The sequence below is a fragment of the Tursiops truncatus genome, chromosome 3, assembly GCF_011762595.2.
Source record: "Tursiops truncatus isolate mTurTru1 chromosome 3, mTurTru1.mat.Y, whole genome shotgun sequence".
Classification (NCBI taxonomy): Eukaryota; Metazoa; Chordata; class Mammalia; order Artiodactyla; family Delphinidae; genus Tursiops; species Tursiops truncatus.
In genome coordinates, this window is record NC_047036.1 from 48,063,502 (window position 1) to 48,087,294 (window position 23,793).

The window sequence follows — 23,793 nt, forward strand, 5'->3', positions numbered from 1 at the left end:
TGGTCAACAGGCACATGAAAAGATGCCCAACATCACTAATCATCAGGGAAATGTAAATCAAAACCACAATGAGATATATCACCTCACACCTGTTATAATGGCTTTTATCAAAAAGACAAGAAATAACAAATGTTGGCAGGGATGTGGAGAAAGGGGTATCCTTATTCATTGTTGGTGGGAATTGCTGCAGCCACTATGGAAAAGAGTATGGAGGTTCATCAAAAAATTAAAAATAGAACTGCCATATGATCCAGCAATTCCATTTCTGGGTATTTATCCAAAGAAAATGAAAATACTTAACTTGAAAAGATATGTATACCCCTATGTTCCTTGCAGCATTATTTACCATAGCCAGGATATGGAAACAACCTAAGTAAGTGTCCATCAATGGATGAATGGATTAAGAAAATGTGGTATACAGTGGAATATTATTCAGCCATAAAACAGAATGAAATCTTACCATTTGCAACAACATGGATGGACCTTGAGGGCATTTACACTAAGTGAAATAAGTCAGAGAAAGACAGATACTGTATGATCTCACTTATATGTGGAATCTAAAACAAAACAAAACAGAAACCAAGCTCACAGATACAGACAACAGATTGGTGGTTGCAGAAATGGTGATTAAAAGGTATAAACTTCCAAAAATAAATGGGTCATGTGGATATAATGTACAACATGGTAACTGTGGTTAGTAATACTGTATTGCACATTTGAGAGTTGCTAGAAGAGTGGATGTTAAGAGTTCTCATGTAAGAAAAAAATTTTGTAACCGTGTATGGTGATGGACGTTATTAAAATAGACTATTATGGTGATCATTTCTCCATGTATACAAATACAGAATAACTATGTTGTACACCTGAAACTAATACAATGTTATATGTCACTTATACCTCAATAAAAAAAAGAAGAAGAAACCAGATGTGATTGATTTTCACAGCTATAAAGTGTTCTACCATATGAGTATGTCACAACTTAAGTCTGCTGCTGATAGATATTTGGGTTGCCAGTTTTATATTAAAAAGCTACTGAATTATTATATTGTGAAGCTGAATAATTTGTATGTCTCCTGGTACATATGTGCAAGGATTTCTCTAGAGTCCTCCTACCCTTTCTCTTGCTATGAAATATCCTCTTAATCTTTAAATTGAAACATAAGAAATTTACCTTAAAGCAGCCCAAAGGACCTTTGTGGCTTAGATATTGGTGACCAGTTTGCTAAGGTCTAAGTAACCATACTAAGTAACTAGTAACCATATCAGATTTCTTTTTAAAAAACTTTTTATTTTGAAATAATTTCAGATTTACAGAAAAGTTGAAAGATGTACAGTTTTCATAAGCCCTCTACCCAGCCTCCCCTAATGCTGACATCTTATACAACTGTGTGTCAGAACTAAAGAAATTAACATTGGTCCAGTACTATTAACTAAAGGCTTTATTCAGATTTCCCCAGCGTTTCTCCTAATGTCCTTTTTGAGCATCCAGTCCAGGATATCATATTGTATTTAGTCATTATGTTTCCTAGTCTCTTCTAATTTGTGATAGTTTAGTGGTCTTTCTTTGTCTTTTATGACCTTGACACTTTTGAAGAATACTGGGCAGGTATTTTTGTAGAATGTCCCTTAATTTGAGTTGTCTGATGCTTTTCTCATCCTTAGATTGCGGTTGTGCATTTTTTGCAAGAATATCACAGAAATAGTAATGTTCACTTCTCATTGCATCATTTCAGGGGGTACCTGATATCAATTCGACTTGCAGTTGGTTATGCTAACCGTGATCACTTGCTTAAGTGACAGGTTTTTCCGCTATAAAGGTACTGTTTTTTACTTTGCATTAGATGGGAGTTACTAAAGTCCAGTCCATACTCAAGGGGAGGAGAATTAAGCTCCACCTACTGGAGGGAGGAGCATCAAATAATTTAAGTTACATATCTGGAGGGGAGATTCTTTGAGACTATGCAAGTATTCTGTTTCTCTTTAAAGCTTTACCCACTAATTTTATCATTCATCAGTATATCTTGGCCTGCAGCAAATATTACTGTGGTATTCTAATGATGATTTTTATTTCTCTCATCCTCTCTACATTTTTTAATTGGAATTCTTCTATAATGAAGATGTGTCCCTTCTTCATTTATTTATTTATTCATTTAATAATTTTTAGCAGTATGGAGTCAGATATTTATTTTATTCTTTGAGTTATAATCCAGTACTAATGTTATTTTGCTGCTCAAATAGTTGCATCCTGGCCATTGGGGACTCTTTCAGGATGGGACAGTTCCCTCAATTTTTTTTAAGCACTTTCTTTCTGGCATCAGTATTTTCTTCATCCCAACCCTAGAATCAGCCATTTTTTTCCAAGAAGCTTTGGTTTCTTTTATTGGTATTTAGAAACCAAGACCTGGGCGTATCTTGTTTTTTTAAATAGTGTTCTTCTTGAAAAAACATAGAGCCTTCTTATGTTTAGACTTCTTATGTTAGATATGTTTATCCTAAAAGTTATTTTTTTATGTGTGAGGGAAAAGTGAGATTCATATGGTGACAGGTAGAAAAGTTAACCCTTTCTTATTAATATTGGTAGAAGTGATTAATCAGACATGTTACCACATCATATATTTCTAGTAATGAGAAGTAATTTCAGAATTTACCTTTTCAAGTTCATGGCACTTTTGTGGAAAACTTGAAAAGTAGTTTATTCATTTTTCTCTAATTATTACTTTCTCTCTGGGATATAATTGAGAACAATGAATCAAGGACAAAAGAAGAGCCCTTGAAACTGCCAAGCTAAATCCACCAATATCCCCAGACTCAAGTATGAGCACTTAACTCATAGAAGAAAACCTGAGGCCTGTGCTCAGACCTCATTTAGTCTTATTTTTACACAGCTCTAAAAATGGTGGTTATCTAGTTTCCAAAGTCCTAGAAAGATATAAACCAACATTTTAGAAGAACTAGAGGGGATGCAGCTATTAGTCAAAATGTCAGCATGAGAAGGGTGCATTTGACTTCCGCAAGGAAGGAGAGAGAAAGAGCAGACCAGTACTCGGCCATCAGGGCAGTGCAGAAGCTCTTTAGCTAAAAGGCCAATAACCTGGCTGAGTAATGCTGTTGAGGGCATTGCTGGGAGGACATAATGCAGTAAATGTTCATCATGATAACCTTGAGTCATCAAGCAAGTGTTAAATTAGATTTTTTTGATACTGTTTAGAAAGTTAAAATGTTCATACATTTTTTGAAAGATTTTCATCAACCTGTTGAAGTGAACATGCTGCTTCCAGGAATAAATCTTCCCTCAGTTTTTCAGGCTAAACCTTTTGTTCTTAAGAATTACTAAGAGGTGGGACTTCCCTGGTGGTCCAGTGGTAAAGAATCCACCTTACAATGCAGGGGACGTGGGTTCGATCCTTGGTCAGGGAACTAAGATCCCACATGCCACGGGGCAACTAAGCCCACGTGCCACAACTACTGAGTTTGCATGCCTCTACTAGAGAGCCTGCATGCTGCAAACTGCAGAGCCCACGTGCTCTGGAACCTGCATGCCACAACTACAGAGCCTTCGCTCCCTGGAGCCTGCGTGCCACAACTAGAGAAGAGAAAACCTGCACACCACAACTAGAGAGAAACCCGCACGCCACAACAAAGAGCCCACGCACCTCAATGAAGGTCCTGCGTGCCACAACTAAGACCCAACGCAGCCAAAAATAAAATAAATAAATGAATAATAAATAAATCTTTAAAAACAAAAAGAATTACTAAGAGCCAAAGTTTTTGAGCATACAGCACTAGTGTTTTAGTAAAGTCATGATCATGAATTCAGATCTTCATTTAATCTGATTAATACCAGCTTAGTGTTCCCTTAGGGTATCAACCTTTCGCTTCTGAATTTCCCCCTTAAAAATTATATCATTAGTATGGCTGTCATTGTTATACCAGGAAAATTCAGTTTCGTAGAAAGATTTGATATATCAGAGGCCTTTTCAAAAAGAATGGTAACTATAATTTTCATATATTTATTTAGAGAAAAACAAAATATGTTTGAGGAAGAATCATCAAAGAGAATGAAGTGGAATTCCTTAGCTTTTTTAGAAATTATTTTAAGGCTAATATTTCTTTGGCTTGCCTAGATTTTTTTACCCTCTTGTTTAATAAGATGCTGAATTTTGATATATATTTTTTTAAAACTTAATAAACTTAGACTTGTGTTTCTAGTAGACCTGTCAAGCTGTCCCCCAAATAAAAAACTTTATTCTTGGCTCAGAATAACTGCAGATGTCCCCAGTTAGTTTATAAATGGTCTGGGTAGAGTTTGGAGTTGCTGGAGAATATAGCTGCCACAGAAAAGATTCTCTTAGCCTTTTCTAATGAATTCCCTCCTGCTGTGCATGTGTATATAAAGGTAATTTTGATAGTGGAGTGAAGGATAAGGGAATGAGGCAAGGTACAATTGCGTTTAGTAAAGGGGGAAAGTGTGAGAAGAATTTGAAGGAACAAATGTTAGGAGAGAGAGAGAAATGAAAGAGAAGGACCAGTTAGACCAGTAGAAGATACTGTGGTAGCTGTCACTCATCTCATCTTTACTCTTCTCCCTCTACCATGTTTTACAGTCCTAACATTTACAGGTTTTCTGAAGCAGGGAAAAATAACTTTCTATTGGAGGTGAGGCCTTTTCCAATTTCTGACTACCCTTCTAAGTAAAAGAAAAGAGGCAACTTTATTACAGTCTGAAGTAGTGGGGTTCATACTCAGCCAGAGAAATTAGTATGAATAATATGAAACATTTGTTAAGCTAACGTGCTTGATTTATAATGTATGGCCATATGTTTTTTCCTCAAAATTCCAAAGCCTGAAAACTAACCACATAGTTCATTTCTCAAGTTTTATTTTTTTGCTTTAAACCATGGAATTTTCCTTGACTATAATTATTTATGTTTTAGGCAATTAAAGTAGCTTTTTAAAACATAATAATTCTGATTGATTAAAGAAGTTGACCGCATATCTTTTGATTGGTCTTTTATGTTGTTGAATTATTGTATTTTTATCTGCATTTAATATGTATGTTTTATGATGAAATAGAGTAGTAATCAGTCATTGAGTCCTATACATGATGCCAGTTATTTATCATCATTTATCCTCCTTTAATTTCCATTATAAACCTGTTCTAGAACTACTGTTGTTTCATCATTTGGTGCTTAGTATTATGTGGGCTATAAATCTCCTATTCTCAAGAATGGATAACATAGTCTCTTGAACTTGGATAAGTATGGTTGCCTCCAAATAGGTGAGTACTTGGATAGGTATTCCAGTTGCCTGTAAACATCTTAGAAATAAACTGAATATACTTTTTAAAAACATTAAATTCTTTTTTAAAAAGCCCTTGAAAGTTCATTATAAACCAAAGAAAAAAATACTTTGAGCCAAAGTCTGGGTTTTCATCATGTATTTTGAATGTGAGTGTATATATTTTGGTTGCCTTTGACTTGTTTAGAATCTAAGCTGTTGGAGTATAGGGAGATCTATAAGATTCTAAATAAGTGAATAGATAACATGCTGAACTATGAAATATTCTGCATAATTTTGTGCATATTTTTTGGGGAGCGTTTATTGCCCTTTTTTAGCTTGTCAAGAGATCTGTGCCCACCCCCTGCTCCTTCTCCTCAAAAAAGAAAAGAATGTAAGGGACCACTGACCTAGTCCTTTAGCCTCCTTCTGCAGATATGAAAATAAAGCCACAGACTCAAGGTCAAACAGCTAGTTAGTAGCAGAGCTGGGATTAAAACCCAAGTCTCTCTCCCAGGTCAGTTCTCATTCCATTATACTGACAAGCCTCAGGCACATTATTTTGATTATGCAACACAGGCTAAGCCATTGTATATGTAATTGCTACTTAATTAGCACTCTTTCATATCTGAAGCTGTTCGGGTTTATATTTCTTGTTTAAAATGAACAGTAGTCCCACATTTGGCATAGAAGTTATCTATTTTAACTTATTCAAAATATTTTTTAAAATCCTGAAGTTTGGTAACATAAGATCATCATTATTTGTAAACAGCTTTAATGATTACTTGATATTGAAAGGAAAATTGTGGTTAGAGCCCTGAGCCAATACCTGCATTTTTCTGACTTTTTTCTGTAATGTTACCATCACCACATCCAACAGAAATGTTCTTCTAGAAAGAAAAACGGAGCTGGAGGAATCAGGCTCCCTGACTTCAGACTATACTACAAAGCTACAGTAATCAAGACAGTATGGTACTGGCACAAAAACAGAAATATAGATCAATGGAACAGGATAGAAAGCCCAGAGATAAACCCACGCACATATGGTCACCTTATCTTTGAGAAAGAGGCAAGAATATACAGTGGAGAAAAGACAGCCTCTTCAATAAGTGGTGCTGGGAAAACTGGACAGCTACATATGAAAGAATGAAATTAGAACACTAACACCATACACAAAAATAAACTCAAAATGAGTTAAAGACCTAAATGTAAGGCCAGACACTATCAAACTCTTAGAGGAAGACATAGGCAGAACACTCTATGACATAAATCATAGCAAGATCCTTTTTGACTCCACCTCCTAGAGAAATGGAAATAAAAACAAAAATAAACAAATGGGACCTAATGAAACTTGAAAGCTTTTGCACAGCAAAGGAAACCGTAAAGAAGACCAAAGGACAACCCTCAGAATGGGAGAAAATATTTGCAAATGAAGCAGCTGACAAAGGATTAATCTCCAAAATTTACAAGCAGCTCAACATCAAAAAAACAACCCAATCCAAAAATGGGCAGAAGACCTAAATAGACATTTCTCCAAAGAAGATATACAGATTGCTAACAAACACATGAAAGGATGCTCAACATTACTAATCATTAGAGAAAAGCAAATCAAAACTACAATGAGATATCATCTCACACTGGTCAGAATGGCCATCATCAAAAAATCTACAAACAATAAATGCTGGAGAGGGTGTGGAGCAAAGGGAACGGTCTTGCACCATTGGTGGGAATGTAAATTGATACAGCCACTATGGAGAACAGCATGGAGGTTCCTTAAAAAACTAAAAATAGAACTACCATACAACCCAGCAATCCCACTACTGGACATATACCCTGAGAAAACCATAATTCAAAAAGAGTCATGTACCACAGTGTTCATTGCAGCTCTATTTACAATAGCCAGGACATGGAAGCAACCTAAGTTTCCATCAACAGATGAATGGATAAAGAAGATGTGGCACATGTATACAGTGGAATATTACTCAGTTATAAAAAGAAACGAAATTGAGTTATTTGTAGTGGGGTGGATGGATCTAGAGTCTGTCATACAGAGTGAAGTAAGTCAGAAAGAGAAAAACAAATACCGTATGCTAACACATATATATGGAATCTAAAAAAAGAAAAAAAATGGTCATGAAGAACCTAGGGGCAAGACGGGAATAAAGATGTAGACCTACTAGAGAATGGGCTTGAGGGTACGGGGAGGGGGAAGGGTAAGCTGGGACAAAGTGAGAGAGTGGCATGGACATATATACACTACCAAATGTAAAATAGATAGCTAGTGGGAAGCAGCCGCATAGCACAGGGAAATCAGCTCGGTGCTTTGTGACCACCTAGAGGGGTGGGAGGGAGGGAGAGAGACGCAAGAGGGAAGAGATATGGGGACATATGTATATGTATAACTGATTCACTTTGCTATAAAGCAGAAACTAACACACCATTGTAAAGCAATTATACTCCAATAAAGATGTTAAAAAACTCTTCTAGGCAAAAATGGAATATGTCTCTTCATTTACGTACTTTGCTTTCAGAAGAAATAAATAAAACCAAATTGCTTTTTGAAGTAGTGTATATTTATTATTAGTGGTACTTTTGTGAGATTTTGAAAAAGTCACACGTAAACAGGGTTATTATCTACAATAAAAGTTTAATTCTTACTACTCCTGCGCATGTGCTTCCTGAGTAAGGCACATAGATAATTTGTTTTCAGACTTTTCTATCTTGTAGCTTCAAATTCATGCTAGAGCAATTTGGTAGAGTATTCAGATTTTATTTAACCTCTCTACTAAATAAAATTTTTACTTCTTCATTCATTCGTTCATTTTCTCAGTAAATATTGAGCACGTGTCACACGCCAGGCACTGTTTCTAGGTACTTGTAAGTGCTACCAGGGTGTTATCAGTCCTTCTCTCATAGGACACTCCGATAAATACCTGTTAACATACATAGAACACAATTTGGGAAATGAAGGTTTGTACTGTTTCTCTTTTTTATTTCTGGAAACCACCTCTGATTTGACTTCTTAGCTATCAGTTATCCAGTAATCCAGTGACTTCTCAGAACTGAAACCCTTGTGTTCATGGATGCTTCCCATAGAGACTTGTATATCACCTGTTAACCAAGTTAAGGGATTAGGGAAGTGGTTGTTCATAATATTTAATATTTCATAATACTTAATGGATAGTAGGGAAAGAATGCAGATATTTAGGTGGTGAAGGCAGGGCAGACAATAGATTCAATCCTTTCATTTCATTTTTAATGGGCTTTCTTTTATGTTTTTATATTATTTTGTGTTTTATACATTCTGTGTAATAAACTTCACCTATATTTATGCAATCTGAGACTTTAACGATTAGGTTTTAGATATGAAAAATAACAAAAAGGTATGCCTTAAGAATCTCAGTTATAGACAGATGGCTGAAAATTATGTAGATAAAAATTAAATGTTTACTCGCTTTCGTATTGAATTTCAAAACTTTAAAAAAATTCTCCCCACATGCCAGTTACATATATGTGACTGCACCTATAGCAGTGTCTGTCCTTTTTCTCTCCACTTCCCTGAGCCATAGCTTCCAAGTCCTTTGAGGTGACCATTGATTCAATTCTGTAGCAGCCAGGGCAGGTCAAAGGTCTTGTGTGAGTGGTTGTGGTAACTACCATCCTTCATCTTGTCATGGGTAGCTCTTCATAACTCCTGCCTGCCTACACACTATTTTAAAAAAAAAAATCTATTTCCTTTATTTAATAAATGAGGAAAGAAGAGGGAAGAAGAAATAGATATTAATAAGTAACTTGCCCAAGAGGCTAACATTAGATAATGGCTGAAATTAGGACCAGGAGCCGAGTCTTTCTCTGCCTTGTCATACTGAGTGCTGTAACACGTCTTCTCTGGAGTATGGCTGAGCCAAAAGAGGGCTGAGCATCCATGGGTTAAGGAGAGCCTGGGCGTGTCCTGTTGCCAAAGTAGGCTGGGCCAGTCAGTAGGCAGAACTGCATTGAGGGCATTGATGACCCTTAGTGTTTAAACTTGGTGTGTGGTTATTGCCAGGCTCCCAGAATGTCTGCTGGACATCATTTATGTAGCAAATCTTTTCTTGGGAAGACCTTAAGCACTTTTTCAATTTTAGCCAAGCACTTTTTTTCTTCTAAGTAATTTATGTTCGTTGTAGAAATCTTAGAAAAAGCATTACCCCTACATCAACCAAAACAAGTTAAATAAACATTCATCTGTAATCACACTGCTCTGAGACATGGGTGGGAATGTCTTAGTATGTTTCATCCACATTTTGAACCAAAGTCTCTTCGCTTCTCTTTTATCACTGTGTTTAAGAAAAAAATGTACCTCTTAGCCAAAGTATCAGTACATCTATCTTGCTGTTCTTTTTTTTTCTTATTAAAGACTTGTTTGTTTGTTTATATTTTTTGGTAATAGTTTTTTTTTTAATTGAAGTATAGTTGATTTACAGTGTTGTGCTAGTTTCAGGTATACAGCAAAGTGATTCAGTTTATACATATATAGCTTCACTTAGGGAAACTGGAAGTTATTTGAGACAAAATTAAGTCTTCTCAGTCCCCTGCTTTTCTCTTCCATGTGGAGGCAACTCACATTTTAAGAATGCGCTATGTAAAATGGGAACAAATTTTTAAAAATCATAGCAGTTCCATTAATTTGGAAATATGTATATATTAGTATAGAATTACTGCAACAACAGCAAACCCTTGTCCATTATTGTAATAGAAATGCTGGCATGCTCCTGGGAGCTTGACATTTCAAGCAGCATGTGCACTCACGCTAACGGACTAGGGTTTTAGTGCATGTGTTGGAAATGCTGTGCTTCCAAGAGCATGTGACATTTCTATTACAATAATGATGATAGCAGGCATTCCGTAGAAGGAATCCTTGTGGTGGTTTATATACCTTGTCAGTTCTTACAGCAGTCCTACAAGATAGATATTATTAATCCTTTTTTAGATGAGAAAACTGAGGCTGTTACTTGCTTAAGGTTATTTAACAAAACAGATCTTATTTTAGAAGGTTCTAATTCTCTCTAAAATTCTGCCTCACTTTGTGTTATCCTGCATATTCTGTTGCCTCTGACTTTCTCATATAGGGTACATTTTGCCTTAGGCAAACAATGTGTTACTAAAATAGTTGCCAGTAATTTTTTTCCGTTAATTGGATTGTTTTGAATACACAAAGAACCTTCAATTATGAGGAATCCCATGGGACATTGTAAAACAATCTTTTTGTAGAAGTAAATACTCTGATCATTTTTAAATTTTTATATTTTAATTTAGATTTTTAATGAAGGTTTCACTTCAAATAGGATGGTATAGCTCTAAATATTAACAATTATGATAGTAATACATTTTTGTTAATAAAGATTTTTTTCATTTATTTTTCTTTCTTAACGCTCAGACAAGTTTAATGTCTCATATCTGACTTCTTGGAATTGGGAGCATTTCGGTTCCATGATAAGCAAGAAATTGTATACATTTTTTATATGAAAAATCACATATTCCTTACTATTCTGTTTACTGTGTTTACTTAAATGTATTTTTACTAGAAAAGCCTAGTTTAGGCTGAATTCTAATCATCTTAGGTCGGCGACCCTGGACCAGCAGCCACAGCATCACCTGGTATGACGGGGTGGGGCCCAGGAATCCTGATGCACATTCCAGTTTGAGATGCACCAAACTATATGTTCCACCTACCAAGAGAGTAAGAGGGTTTGTGCGTTCTTTCACCTAACAAATGCTTCTTGAGTGTTTCCTCCAGGATAGTCCTCTGTGACAAGGGTGCTACGGAACTCTCCTGTCTCAGATGATATCACAGCCCTCTGCTTCGAGCTTTATGCGGTATAAGCGAGACGTGAACACTTAGAAATAGGCTTTAATTTAAAGTTGAGGGGTCAAGCCGGAGTTCCAGGGTGTGGGTGGAGGAATTTGGCTACCGAGGCCTGCATTCTCCCTTCTGGGGTCTGAGCACATTTTTCTCCTTACCTCTTGGCTCTGGTAAACAGACTTAGTTTCCAGAGTTTGTCCTTCACCTCAGCTCCTAAAGCAAATAGCCAAGCATCTCTAAAGGTTGTTTTGCTGTAAGCAGCAACAGGAAATAAACAAGTAAAAGGATCTTCTGTCCCCTTCCCCCTTAGAGGAAGTAAGACACAGGTGTGTAGAGGTGCTGAGAGTTGAACACCAAAGGGCTGTAATAAACTTAATCTGTACTTTAGAGGTTGGGCATCCAGGTGAGAGGCCAAGTGAGGGAAGGGGAAGAGGAGGGAGCACTGAATTGTAGGGGCGCCATTGGGGGCTATACAGATCGGGGCAAGGGAGCCTGGCTGATCTGGTCTTCAGGAAAGGTGGAAGTCTGGAGCTGCTTTGCAGAGAAGGTTGGCATTAGAGAAAGTGGAATTTAAAAATTGGGGCAGATAATTTAAATTCCTAAGCACTTTGTGGCTTTATAGTTGTGCGCATAACTCAAATTCTACCTAATTTGTTTATCACCCCTCCTCCCCCGGCTGCCCACCCAGAATCTGGGGCTGGGCAATGGTTGTTTCCCTCAAGTATGCATGTTAAAATACAGAAATACGTTTTGGAAAATTACTTGACAGTAATAGGGGGGAGGGGCTTATGTACTTCAAGATTGGGGATGACACAGAGTGATGTGATTTTTTTTTTTTTTTAATCCAACATGGTCTCCTTAAACTCAGCTTCTTCTAGGTGCTCATTACAGATGGCTAAATTAGTGGATAAGTGTCTTTTTTTTTTCAGGAATAATATTAAATAGCTATGTAATGCCATTCATATCTAACACAGTTATTCTGATCATACGGGTCCTTGTATGAAGTGTTGTGAGGATCTACATTAACGAGGAAACAAAACCAATACGGAGCAGAGTGCCTCTGGGAACTCTTGATTGGGCCCATCCAGTGCATGCTCCGTAAATTTTTATGTTGTTTATATGGTGTGCTGTGGTTTACAGTCTGGTCTTTGCATTAATTTGCCATTGTCTTTCTCTCAAATATTAATGAAGTGTAGGAGCAATTCTAGTCCAAACAGGCATTTTAAAGGTGGACTTCAAAACAAAGCTTTTCCTTTAAAAAGTAATTTTTCTGAAAGACGGAAACCACTTCATTAGTGATTGCCGGCAAAATCTCCTAATGTCTTTCCATAAGCTGTTTAAGCTTAGTGTTAGAAATTAGGGCTAGAGGATTTAATTAGCCAGCTCACAGGATGCAGTCTCTTTAATTTAGGATATCCCTTTGAGAAAATTACGTAGTTGAAGAAAGAATATCATATTTTAGACAAGTTGGTTTTGAGTTGAGTTTATTGCCTCTGTCTTGGTCCCTTAATGTGTCTGTACTGCTGATCTGGAAATTAAGCTTGATTTGAATTAAAACTTTTTTTTTTAAATTGATAATTGCAGCATGGCATGTTAGATTGTGTGCAGTTCTCAGAGTTAGGAAAGGTAAAAGTTGGGTTTTGTGGGGCAATGATTAACTCATATATTTTACCAGGGACACATAATCAGGTATTAGTTACTATACATTTAGCCAATGCACTGGGTTTAGCAAACCAATGAATGCTTTGTTATGAGAGTGGTTAACACTTCTGCATTTTTAGACTTAGCTTTAGAAACTTAAAAGAAACCTCTTACAACCCTTGCCATCCTTTCAGCCATAACATTGCATTGCTTTGGTTTCTGCCTTTAATTTCCCTGGGGGTTCTTTTTATTTAGGAAAAGGGTGAAAGATGTATTTGTGTAAGTACTACACCAGTGCTTCTGTTAAATTCTTTTTCAACAAAAAATATGTTACTTGAGCACCTCATGTACAGGGTGCATATTTTTCTGAAAAGAATGTGCCCTGAAAGCAGTAGTTTTTAGTGTGTATTTATTTCATGTCTACCAGTTTACTTTAGCTTAGACAATTTCTAATGTTTTCAGTTTGTTACCATTTTTCAGTTAACTGAGCACATATACATATATGCACAAAGTGGCCAAGCTTTAGAAATTCTTTGTGTATTTTAAAACAGTTGTCTCTCCGGTCTGATACCATGGGTCTCCTTGTCACCTTTAAAATGCAACTAAAATCTAACCTTAGATATGGAAAATCAGCTTTCAAGGAAAGCTTATTTTTAGAATATCAGTGAAGAATTTAATATTTACTTTCTAGAAACCTTAATTCTCGTTAATGTGAAATTAATGTAGACGATCCAATTGTGTAGTTCTCATGTGAGAAATTTGCCCCTTCAGTGTTTGCCTGCTAAGTCTTATAAACTACTGACCTACCATAAGGTCCAAGTGCAAAAATGAAAATGTTTTGAAAGCCTCTCTGGGAGCTATGGGTATCCCTGGACCATGCTTTGAGAATCATTGCATTATAATATTTTTGAGGTATCTATGGTTACCTAAAAAAATCTCTCCCCGAATATTTTCTAGTTCTCTCTGTGTGAAAGTACACTCTTTCGCATTTATTTTCCAAGTTACTTCCAGAATGAGGTTCCTCCTTCCCCCCAAGATTCCAGTAGCCATAGAGGGAAAAAAACGTATTATGGATAAAGGGAATGTTTCCAGCACCCCTCCCCGCTATTTCTCCAGCTGGGAAGGGAAGGAAAGGGAAATAAAATTTAATGAGCACTTTTACTATGTGCCAGGTGCTTTACATATGTTATTTCAGTTTAATCCCCAAAACAATCCTAGGAGGTATTACTAGCCACATTTTGCACAAAATACAGCAAGTATCAGAAAGGATAAACAATATGCCCAGATCACACAGCATTTAAGTGGACAGAACCTGATCCGAATCAAAGTCTTGTTACCAAGGCCTGTACAACACCGAGCCTTGGTTTCTGCTTTGTTTTTCTTTAGTGCCTGCAGGCTGAGAACGTGAATACTATCATTATATTGGGTGCTGTGGTGGCATGACGACAAAACGATTTGACTGCCCTGTGAGGTTTGCTCTTATGGAATTAACTGTCTTTGACAGATTATATTTTGTAAAGTCAAATATATTTATTAAAAAAGATTTATGTAGTTTCTTCAGTTTTAGTTCTTTGAAAATAAAACAGCTAATTATCCATGGTTTACCACAGAGCGCAGGATTACCCCTTTCTGTGTCCTCAGTTCTGTCATATCGAACAGCTGACTGTCCTAGAAGGAGATTTTTGCATTTACAATCCCAAAGCCGCTGGTCATCTGGGATTGTCGGAACTCCAGAAAGGCAAAATCCATTCTCAAGAACATTACTTTTTGTTTCAAGTCACGCAGTACCTAAAGGATAAGACTATTGAGGTGTGCGGAGGAAGGAGTGGGGGAAGAATGTCTATCGGGACATCTCTAGTTATCTTTGAGGGAGGAATATTCTCCTTGCTTCTCCTGTGAGTGCTATGGGTATGATTTAGGACCCAGAGAGAGTGAGTTGGTGGAATTTCAAAGTTTCCTCAAATTGGAGAGGCCAAAATACACGACCACACAACCCTGAAGAGAGGCGTGATGGAACCTCCTACATGTTGACTCAGTATTGCGCTGTCTTAAAAACTAGTGTACCTGCTGTCCCCTCTGTGTGTATGTAACTTTCTTGTATCTAAAGTAAAGCCTCTTACCTCTAGCAACATCAGCCATCCCAACCTAAAAGTAAGGAGGGAAAAACCCCAAATAGACCTCTGAGTATTAAATAGTTGACACAAATCTAATCAAATTAGAGGTGCAGCTGACCTGAGGGCAAAGAATTTTCTATGAAAAAGGATAGCAGTATAGGAGGGGAGTCATTGTGATAGCTGATAGTAGAGAAAAAAACAAGAGCCCGCTGAAAAAATACTGCCACCTGCAGTTGTCTCTTACAGGGAATGCTGTCCCATTCACTTGGTAATACCCTGAATGGTCAGCTGATTAGGGTGGCAAGGTAGAACTTACATTTAGAAATATTTCCAACAAAAATAGTTGGATTTTTTTTTTTTTTTTTTCGGTACGCGGGCCTCTCACTGTCGTGCCCTCTCCCGTTGCGGAGAACAGGCTCCGGACGCGCAGGCTCAGCGGCCATGGCTCACGGGCCCAGCCGCTCCGCGACATGTGGGATCTTCCCGGACCGGGGCACGAACCCGTGTCCCCTGCATCGGCAGGCAAACTCTCAACCACTGAGCCACCAGGGAAGCCCCAAAATAGTTGGAATTTTAAAAAGGAGTTTGGATACTTGAAAGATAATCTAGAATTACTTGGAAAAAGAACATTCATGAAATGCCTTAATCTTGACGATATTACATTAATGAAGTGTACTTTTATAAGACATGAATGTGTTTATTTGTGTTCTCACATCTCTTGAGTTAGTTTTGGAAGTCACAATATTTTATAGTTTGTTTTTTAAAAAATTTTATGAGAATGGTAAATACTCAACATAATATAATTGGATAGTAGGTGGGGTTTTCCCCCAGCATAATTGTACGATATCAGGATTCACTATACTTTACTTCTGACTTGTACAATTCACATGAATGAAGACAACTCTGTTTTGCAAAACCATTTGACGGCTTCATTGGTTCTGCTAAGGGTCTCTTCTCTTTTTTTTTAAATTTTTATTGGAGTATAGCTGCTTTACAATGCTGTGTTAGTTTCTGCTGTACAGCAAAGTGAATCAGCTATACGTATACATATATCCCCTCTTTTTTGGATTTCCTTCCCATTTAGGTCACTGCAGAGCACTGAGTAGAGTTCCCTGTGCTATACAGTAGATTCTCGTTAGCTATCTATTTTATACGTAGTATCAATAGTGTATATATGTCAATCCCCATCTCCCAATTCATCCCACTGCCCCCTTCCCCCTTGGTATCCATACCTTTGTTCTCTATGTCTGTGTCTCTGTTTCTGCTTTGCAAATAAGACCATCTGTACCATTTTTCTAGATTCCACATATATGTGTTAACATACAACATTTGTTTTTCTCTTTCTGACTTACTTCACTCTGTATGACACTCTCTAGGCCCATCCAGGTCTCTACAAATGACCCAATTTCGTTCCTTTTTATGGCTGAGTAATATTCCATTGTATATATGTACCACATCATCTTTATCCATTCCTCTGTTGATGGATATTTAGGTTGCTTCCATGTCCTGGCTATTGTAGTGCTGCAGTGAACATTGGGGTACCTGTGTCTTTTTGAATTATGGTTTTCTCAGGGTATATGCCCAGTAGTGGGATTGCTGGGTCATATGGTAGTTCTTTCTATTTTTAGTTTTTTAAGGAACTGCCATACTGTTTTCCATAGTGGCTGTATCAATTTACATTCCCACCAACAGTGCAAGAGGGTTCCCTTTTCTCCACACCCTCTTCAGCATTTATTGTTTATAGAGTTTTTGATGATGGCCATTTTGAGGTGATTTGTGAGGTGATAACCTCATTGTAGTTTTGATTTGCATTTCTCTAATAATTAGTGTTGTTGAGCATCTTTTTATGTGCCTCTTGGCCATCTGTATGTCTTCTTTAGGGAAATGTCTATTTAGGAAGGGCCTCTTCTTTGATATTTAAAACAGTCTCTTTTGAAGCACCTCTTACACTATAGCCTTGCAGACTATTTAAATACTAACTAGTCTAACTATTTTGGATTCTCAGTTGTCTTGGCTTTGCCTGTGATGGGAGTCCTTCAGTATCACTTTTGTGGAGAGACAAAGATGTTGACTTGGTGGATAAGGAGAAAGAAAATAGTGTTAAGCTGGGAGAGATTGATTTTATAAATGGCTAGTTTATGATAACTATCTTCCTATAGTGACAGCTAGTTTCTTTTGTACACATATATATGTGACAGGTAGAAAACAGAGAACCTTTGCACTAAGTGTACGGAATATACTTGGAAACTTTCTGGACTTATTTATGATCCATTGATCTTTTTCTTGTCTTAATCTGTGCCTGTCCCATGGACTTTTAATTATTGTAAGCTTTTAGCGCACTGGTATACAAGAAGGCAAGACTGCTCTTATTATTCTTCATTTCTAAAATTTTCCTGGGTGTTTACTTTTTATGTGATCTTTTTTTCTCGTGGGGAAATACATTAAAATTTTTTTAAAAATATGATTACATTTGCTATGTATCCTTTCTTTAATTGCGGTTTTCCAAAAAAACTTCTTGACCAAAAGAGATGGAGGAGGAGACTGGAATATCCATTTAAAAACAGGGATAATCTCTGTGGAAGAAAACCAGAGGTTATCGTATTACGGTTATCAGAATTCCTTATTGTGAAGCAATAATAGTGACTTGATTTTTGGAAATGCACTTCTTAAGTTGATAATCTGGTAAAAAAATATGACAACACTTTTCTCTTTCCACTGTGTTGCTGAATATGAATTATCAAGATGAAGTTACATTACTCTGAAAGATTTCTCGTAAGTTGAATAGTGTTTCTCCCAGCGCCCTGGCCTAAAGGAACCCCTCTCTTGAAAGAGATAGTGAGTAGGGTTCAGATGCCCCACATGTGAACTCTAGGCATCATCTGGCTGTCCTTCTCGTGTCACATCTCTGTAGCTCCATGTGCAGCATCCTTTCCAGAGTTCCCACATGGTGAAAAGATCCTTCTCCTTGTGATTTAAGGGGAACCTGGAGAAACAGTGGCCTGCTAGGTAAATTTTATTCAAGTAGCTTAGATAGTGGAAGGCTGAGAGAGTCAGAGGCTTCATTACATTTCTGACATTCAAGTTTCTGTCGGGTTCTTAATCCTGAGGTAAGCCTGTGCCCTGGAGGTTTCCCCTTAATGTTTATCAGTGGCCCTCTGCATGTGGCTTTCAGAGAGGGTAGATGGAACTGGATGGTGTGCCAAAAAACATTCAGGATAAGCTTCCCCATATTTAGGGAAAAGGAGTGAGGGGGATGTATGCCCTGGCCAGACAGGACGAGACTGACTGACTGGTGGCAGCGGCAGTGAGAGGCAGTTTTCATTGGCTGTGAGCTGTAGCTAGAGCTATCCAAGGAACTGTTGCTGCCTGTGCGGGTTGAGTGTCTCATTTCTGGATCCTTCGAAGCAGCGGCCAAGTGCCATTGGTGAGGGAGGTTGTGGAGGGTTCCTGTGTGGTTCTAAGTTGAGGCTACAAGGCCTCTAAGGCCCCTTGCCACTTGGTGATTTTGTGCACCCACGTGTGCATGTGAGTATGTTTAACAGCCTACCTCTGTACCAGCTTTACTCTGTATGATAGGAAAGAAAATAGTCATTGAGCTACTTCAGCTATGGTATGCGTGCGATTTGATGGGCTTTGCAGTTCCCCCTACACATACTGCTCAGAGACGTTGCAATATTGGGGCTGCCTGGAATAAAGGTGGAAGGAGGGGAGGAGTTTGTTGAGAAGAAAGCTGAGCTGGCCTACTCTATTTTTAAAAAGTTGTTTAAAAAAGGGTGGAATGCTGGGGGAGAAAACTACTGATCTAGGGGATTTTGGTCAGGTATATACCACACAGATTTAGAACAGTAATGATGGCTTACTCTAGGTAAGCTATGGTCTAGGTATAGGTATGATGTGGTGTATGAATATACATATATATACATATATATAGGTGTGATGGTGGTATATACTGCAGTAAGTGTTTTCATATGGCTGTGTAATAAACTACTTCAGCATGTCTGTTAAATAGCATTTATTTTTTACTTGTAAGGTGCAGGGAGAGGGAGGTTGGAGTGGCCTGAATGTTTTTACTTGAAAATAAAAGCTGTCATGTTTTATTCTTGCAGCTGTCAAGCACTGCGCATTTCAAAGAATTAAAATATTTTGTAGGGCTTCCCTGGTGGCGCAGTGGTTGAGAGTCTGCCTGCCAATGCAGGGGACACGGGTTCGTGCCCCAGTCTGGGAAGATCCCACATGCCGCGGAGTGGCTGGGCCCGAGAGCCATGGCCGCTGAGCCTGCGCGTCCGGAGCCTGTGCTCCGCGACGGGAGAGGCCACAACAGTGAGAGGCCCACGTACAGAAAAAAAAAAAAAAAAAAAAAATATTTTGTAGCATCTGAATGCAGAAACTGAACTCTCCTCCCCTTCTTTCACATAGGTTTCCACTTGAGTGGCACAGTGACAGAACCTGCAATACAATCGGAGCCAGAAACTGTTTGTAACGTGGCCATCAGCTTTGATCGTTGCAAGATTACCTCAGTGACCTGCAGCTGTGGAAACAAGGACATATTTTATTGTGCCCATGTTGTGGCACTGTCTTTATACCGCATCCGCAAGCCAGATCAGGTCAAATTGCATCTTCCCATTTCAGAGACTCTCTTTCAAATGAATAGAGACCAACTACAAAAGTTTGTACAGTATTTGATCACAGTGCACCACACAGAAGTTTTGCCAACTGCTCAAAAATTGGCAGATGAAATTCTTTCCCAGAATTCAGAAATCAACCAAGTTCACGGTGAGTATAAATAATCATTCTATAGATTGCTTCTCTGGATTATTTTTCATTTATAAATTTAATTCTTTTGCATGAAAATGAATTAAATATGAATTAGATCATCAACATTGCTCTTAGGTAGCTGAAGGTTTAAATTTAGTTTTGCATCCTAAAACATTTCTTTTGAAATGTTTTGTACCTTCTACTAGATACCAAGTCTTTTCTGCTCAGAAAAATTTCTCGTTTGTTAAAGCTTGGCTCTTATATGTTTATGTTTTGTAAAATTTCATCAAATACTAGGTATCAGTTATAGTAAACACAAATTCACCTTTGTCAGCTGTTGTCAGTAAACTGACTTGCGCATATTCAGAATTTTTTTCATTTTCTTAAAAAATTTATTTTCCAAGGCAGTACGTTTCTGATATGATGCCTCATATTAAGAAAGTAACTTATTCTTAGAAAAAGATGAGAATTTATATAGAGAGAGTTTAGGATATGATTATTATTGTGTGTAAGAAATCTCAAAAAGGGTTTCTTTTAAGTCTTTTATACACTGAACTTGTTATCTCACTTATTTGTAAACACATGTATCAACTGTCAACATATAGTTGAAATAATGGGACCAGTCAGTCACTCAACCCTATCCTTTTAGGTTTTCTTCAAAGTCCTTACTTGATGTAGCAAATATAAATGTTTAAGGAAAGCAGTTTGAGATCATTTCTTAAAAACTTTTAAAATTGTGAGTTATAACACAGAAAAGTGCATAGAATATGTATGTGTAGATTAACAAAGTGAACCAACATCCAGGCCAAGAAATAGATGACTCTCGGCACTTTGGAGGGTTCCACATGTCCCCTTCCAGTCAGTCATAGGCTCCTTTCTGTTTCCCATGGTAATCATTGCCTGATTTTTTATGGTAATCACTTCTTTGGTGCTTTGTGTTTTAACGTTAACATCACTAAACACTGGTTTAGTCTTATCTGATTTTAAACATTATGTATCTGACTTCTTTCATTCAAAATCATGTTTATATGATTTATTCATATTGTTTCACGTACCATTAGTTCATTCATTTTCATTGCTCTAAAGCAGCACCAGAAATACCAATAGAAGTACAGTGTGAGCTACATGTATAAGTTAAAATATCTTGTTAGCTTCACTTAAAAAGAAGCAAGTAAAATTAATGTTAATAATGTTTTATTTATCTCAATATATCTAAAAAATTAATTCAATATATTCATGTCATACCAACATTCATCAATTCAACAAAAATATTGATATATTTCACTTCTTTTCCATATTAAGTCTTTGAAAATCTGTTGTCTGTTTTACACTTACAGCACATCTCACATCAAGCTCTAGCCACATTGCAAGTGTTCAATAGCCACATGGCTAGTGGCTACCTTATTCGACAGCACATACTCTATAGAGTATTCTAGGTATGGGGACACCACAATTTATTTGTCTCTCCCACTGTTGATGAACCTTGTTTTGAACAGAGCTGCTGTGAACATTCTTTTACAAGTCTCCTGGTATCTTATGATACTTTTAATATGTCTTTTATGTCAGGGGAAAATCCACATAGACATATTTCTTCTAGTGCTCTCCATGTCAGTCTCAGCTTTATTAAAGTAGCTGTTATAAGGTGTGTAAAGCATTTTACTTCGTAGAGTCTGCCAGTGTTGAGTAACAGGATTGTAAACAAGTCTGCCACAGAAGTACCCTGGACCCACCAAAAGCACATGCATTCAAGGACTTTTTAAGCAGGCTTCTGCTCTGTCGTATCATCTGTCTCAATCATGTTACCTTGTGAAAATTCAGGCCAGCTAACAGTCATCTCAGAGATTTCTCAGGAGCCTATTTGTGGCTTCCTATTAAATCGCTCATTGAAGGCAGAAGAATAGCATATACCATTTCTTCAAACTTTTATGCACTCTCTCTTTTTCCTTTTTTTAAAATTCATATATTCCATTTGGTCATTTGTTCTCTGAGTTTTAGTTTAACCAGAGGTCCACATCAACAGTAAGGTGTTTGTTCTGCATTTGTCTTCCTTGTTTTGAAGGATAGCAGCCCCCAAAGTTTCTTATCTAAAAGCTTTTAAAATGCATTTCTGTGTCAAAATAGTGGGACTAATGAAACAATCTAAACTAAACTTGGATGTGAGAAAGTGTTCACATGACATTATATTTCTCTCAGACTTTCTAAAATTAGAAGAAAAAGATGTCTAAGGAAATATCAAGGGCAGAATGCAGGTTAGCTTTAGACTCAATGTGATTTTCAAATAACTTTTGCATGAGAACAGCTTCACGAAAGCAGTGAACTTGAGAAGTTTATCCTGCCAGCTTTCTCTCCACTTAATTTATCATAAGATTTGCTCCTAGCCTGGAAATGGGCCAATTACACAAGCTGCCTTCCTGCCTTCCATTCTAGTGTGACAAGTGGCAAAAAAAGAAGAGAGGTAGAAAGCAGGCCATGACCTTAAGTGTTGAAATGGGAAATCTGCTCCCTGGAGGGTCTTATTTTAACTGTTAGATTGATGACTTAGTAGGGGGTGGGATTTAAAATGTTTTGCAGTTATTTGACTACATGGTCCCACCTGCCTCCAAACATCTGTACATTAAGTGTTTTCTAAGTCATTTTAAAAGCAGTATTTCCTTGTATGGTTTCGAGGGTATATTTTTTCTTTGAGAAAAATGTCTTGAACATGAATGTTGGGAAGAGTTCATGTTTCTCTAAGGAAAAGCATCACTTTTACCTTGCTAGATAAATAGGGTTAGGATAGGATTTAGATTAGATTATCTTAATAGGTATCTATAGGTATCTATCTTAATAGGTATCTATATATATCTTAAACAGAATGAGGTTTAGCTTATCTAAATCCTTTATAAGAGAAATTCATAATATAATTTTTAAGTAAATACAAACTATGTTGATAACAGTAGGTTTTTCCTTTTCCTTGTGAACTTGTCCTAATGCTTCTTAAAATTCTATTAGTTGCTTTACTTACTATTTTGAAATATTTTATTTTTAAAAGAATTTTATGCTGAGGAATTAAAAGCTTTTTCAAGTCTATTTCAGGCATATTGTTTCTCAAAATTTCCTTGTAAGCTACATATTGCAAATTTATAATTGTAATAGTTTCTAGACTAAGAAGCCAAGGAGAATGGGTTAGTGACTTATCCAGGATCACAGGTTGAGTGAAAGTAGTCGGAATATAGAAGTAGTCATCATAATAGTTCAGTCCTTGTCAGTTTTTTACATTTCATTTTGTTTTCATAAAATGTCCTGCATAATTATGATTAGATTAAATCAATCACTATATGCTAAAAAGTGGGTATAAGATAGTTAATGTTAATGGCCCTCCAAGGAGATTGCCAGTTGTAGTTTTGCATTGATAAGCAAAATTGTTTGTCTTGGTTTTATATTAAAATAAGACTTATGGGCTTCCCTGGTGGCGCAGTGGTTGAGAGTCCGCCTGCCGATGCAGGGGACATGGGTTCGTGCCGGGAAGATCCCACATGCTGCGGAGCGCTTGGGCCCGTGAGCCATGGCTGCTGAGCCTGCACGTCTGGAGCCTGTGCTCTGCAATGGGAGAGGCCACAACAGTGAGAGGCCCGCATACCGCAAAAAACAAAACAAAACAAAACAAACCCAAAAAACTTTCTAGCTTCCATATTGTTAAGAAAAAGCTATTGTCTTTGCTAAGTATTTATTTGGAAATTTACTGATTTCTTAGTGCTAACCCAACTCTCTTGATTAATTCAACTCAGCCTTTTTTGGTCTTTTATGCTTCTTATTAAAGGAGTGCATTATAAATTAGTAAATTGTGGTGTAGGGACAGAACATTGAATTTGAAACCTGGAGGCCTAGAGTACAGCATTGTCTCTTCTGTGTATTACCTATGTGACCCTGGGTGAGACTCATTTTTTTCCTCATATTTAAAATGCTCATAATCTTCTCTAGCAGCGTTGGAAAAATTTTAGTCATATAATATATACATGTGTAAAATATTAAAGAAAAGAGAGAGTTTACCTTATGTTGGGGTACCCGTAAGTGGTCATAGTTAAAAAGAAGAGGGAAGAAACCAATTGGGGGATGGATGATAATAGAGTTGTAGGTCAGCTTGCTGTGCTCTGACTGTCTGGCACATATTTCCTCCTCTTC

At 37.2% G+C, this 23,793-nt stretch overlaps 1 protein-coding gene across 1 annotated transcript in view; it reads left to right on the forward strand.

Annotated features, from left to right (window-relative positions):
- ZSWIM6 (zinc finger SWIM-type containing 6) overlaps positions 1-23,793 on the forward strand; it is a 203,989-nt gene that overhangs the window by 107,386 nt on the left and 72,810 nt on the right. The window contains exon 2 of the mRNA XM_019929999.2: positions 19,294-19,650. Coding sequence (XP_019785558.2) covers positions 19,294-19,650 — 357 coding nt within the window. The remainder of the gene's footprint in view (positions 1-19,293; positions 19,651-23,793) is intronic.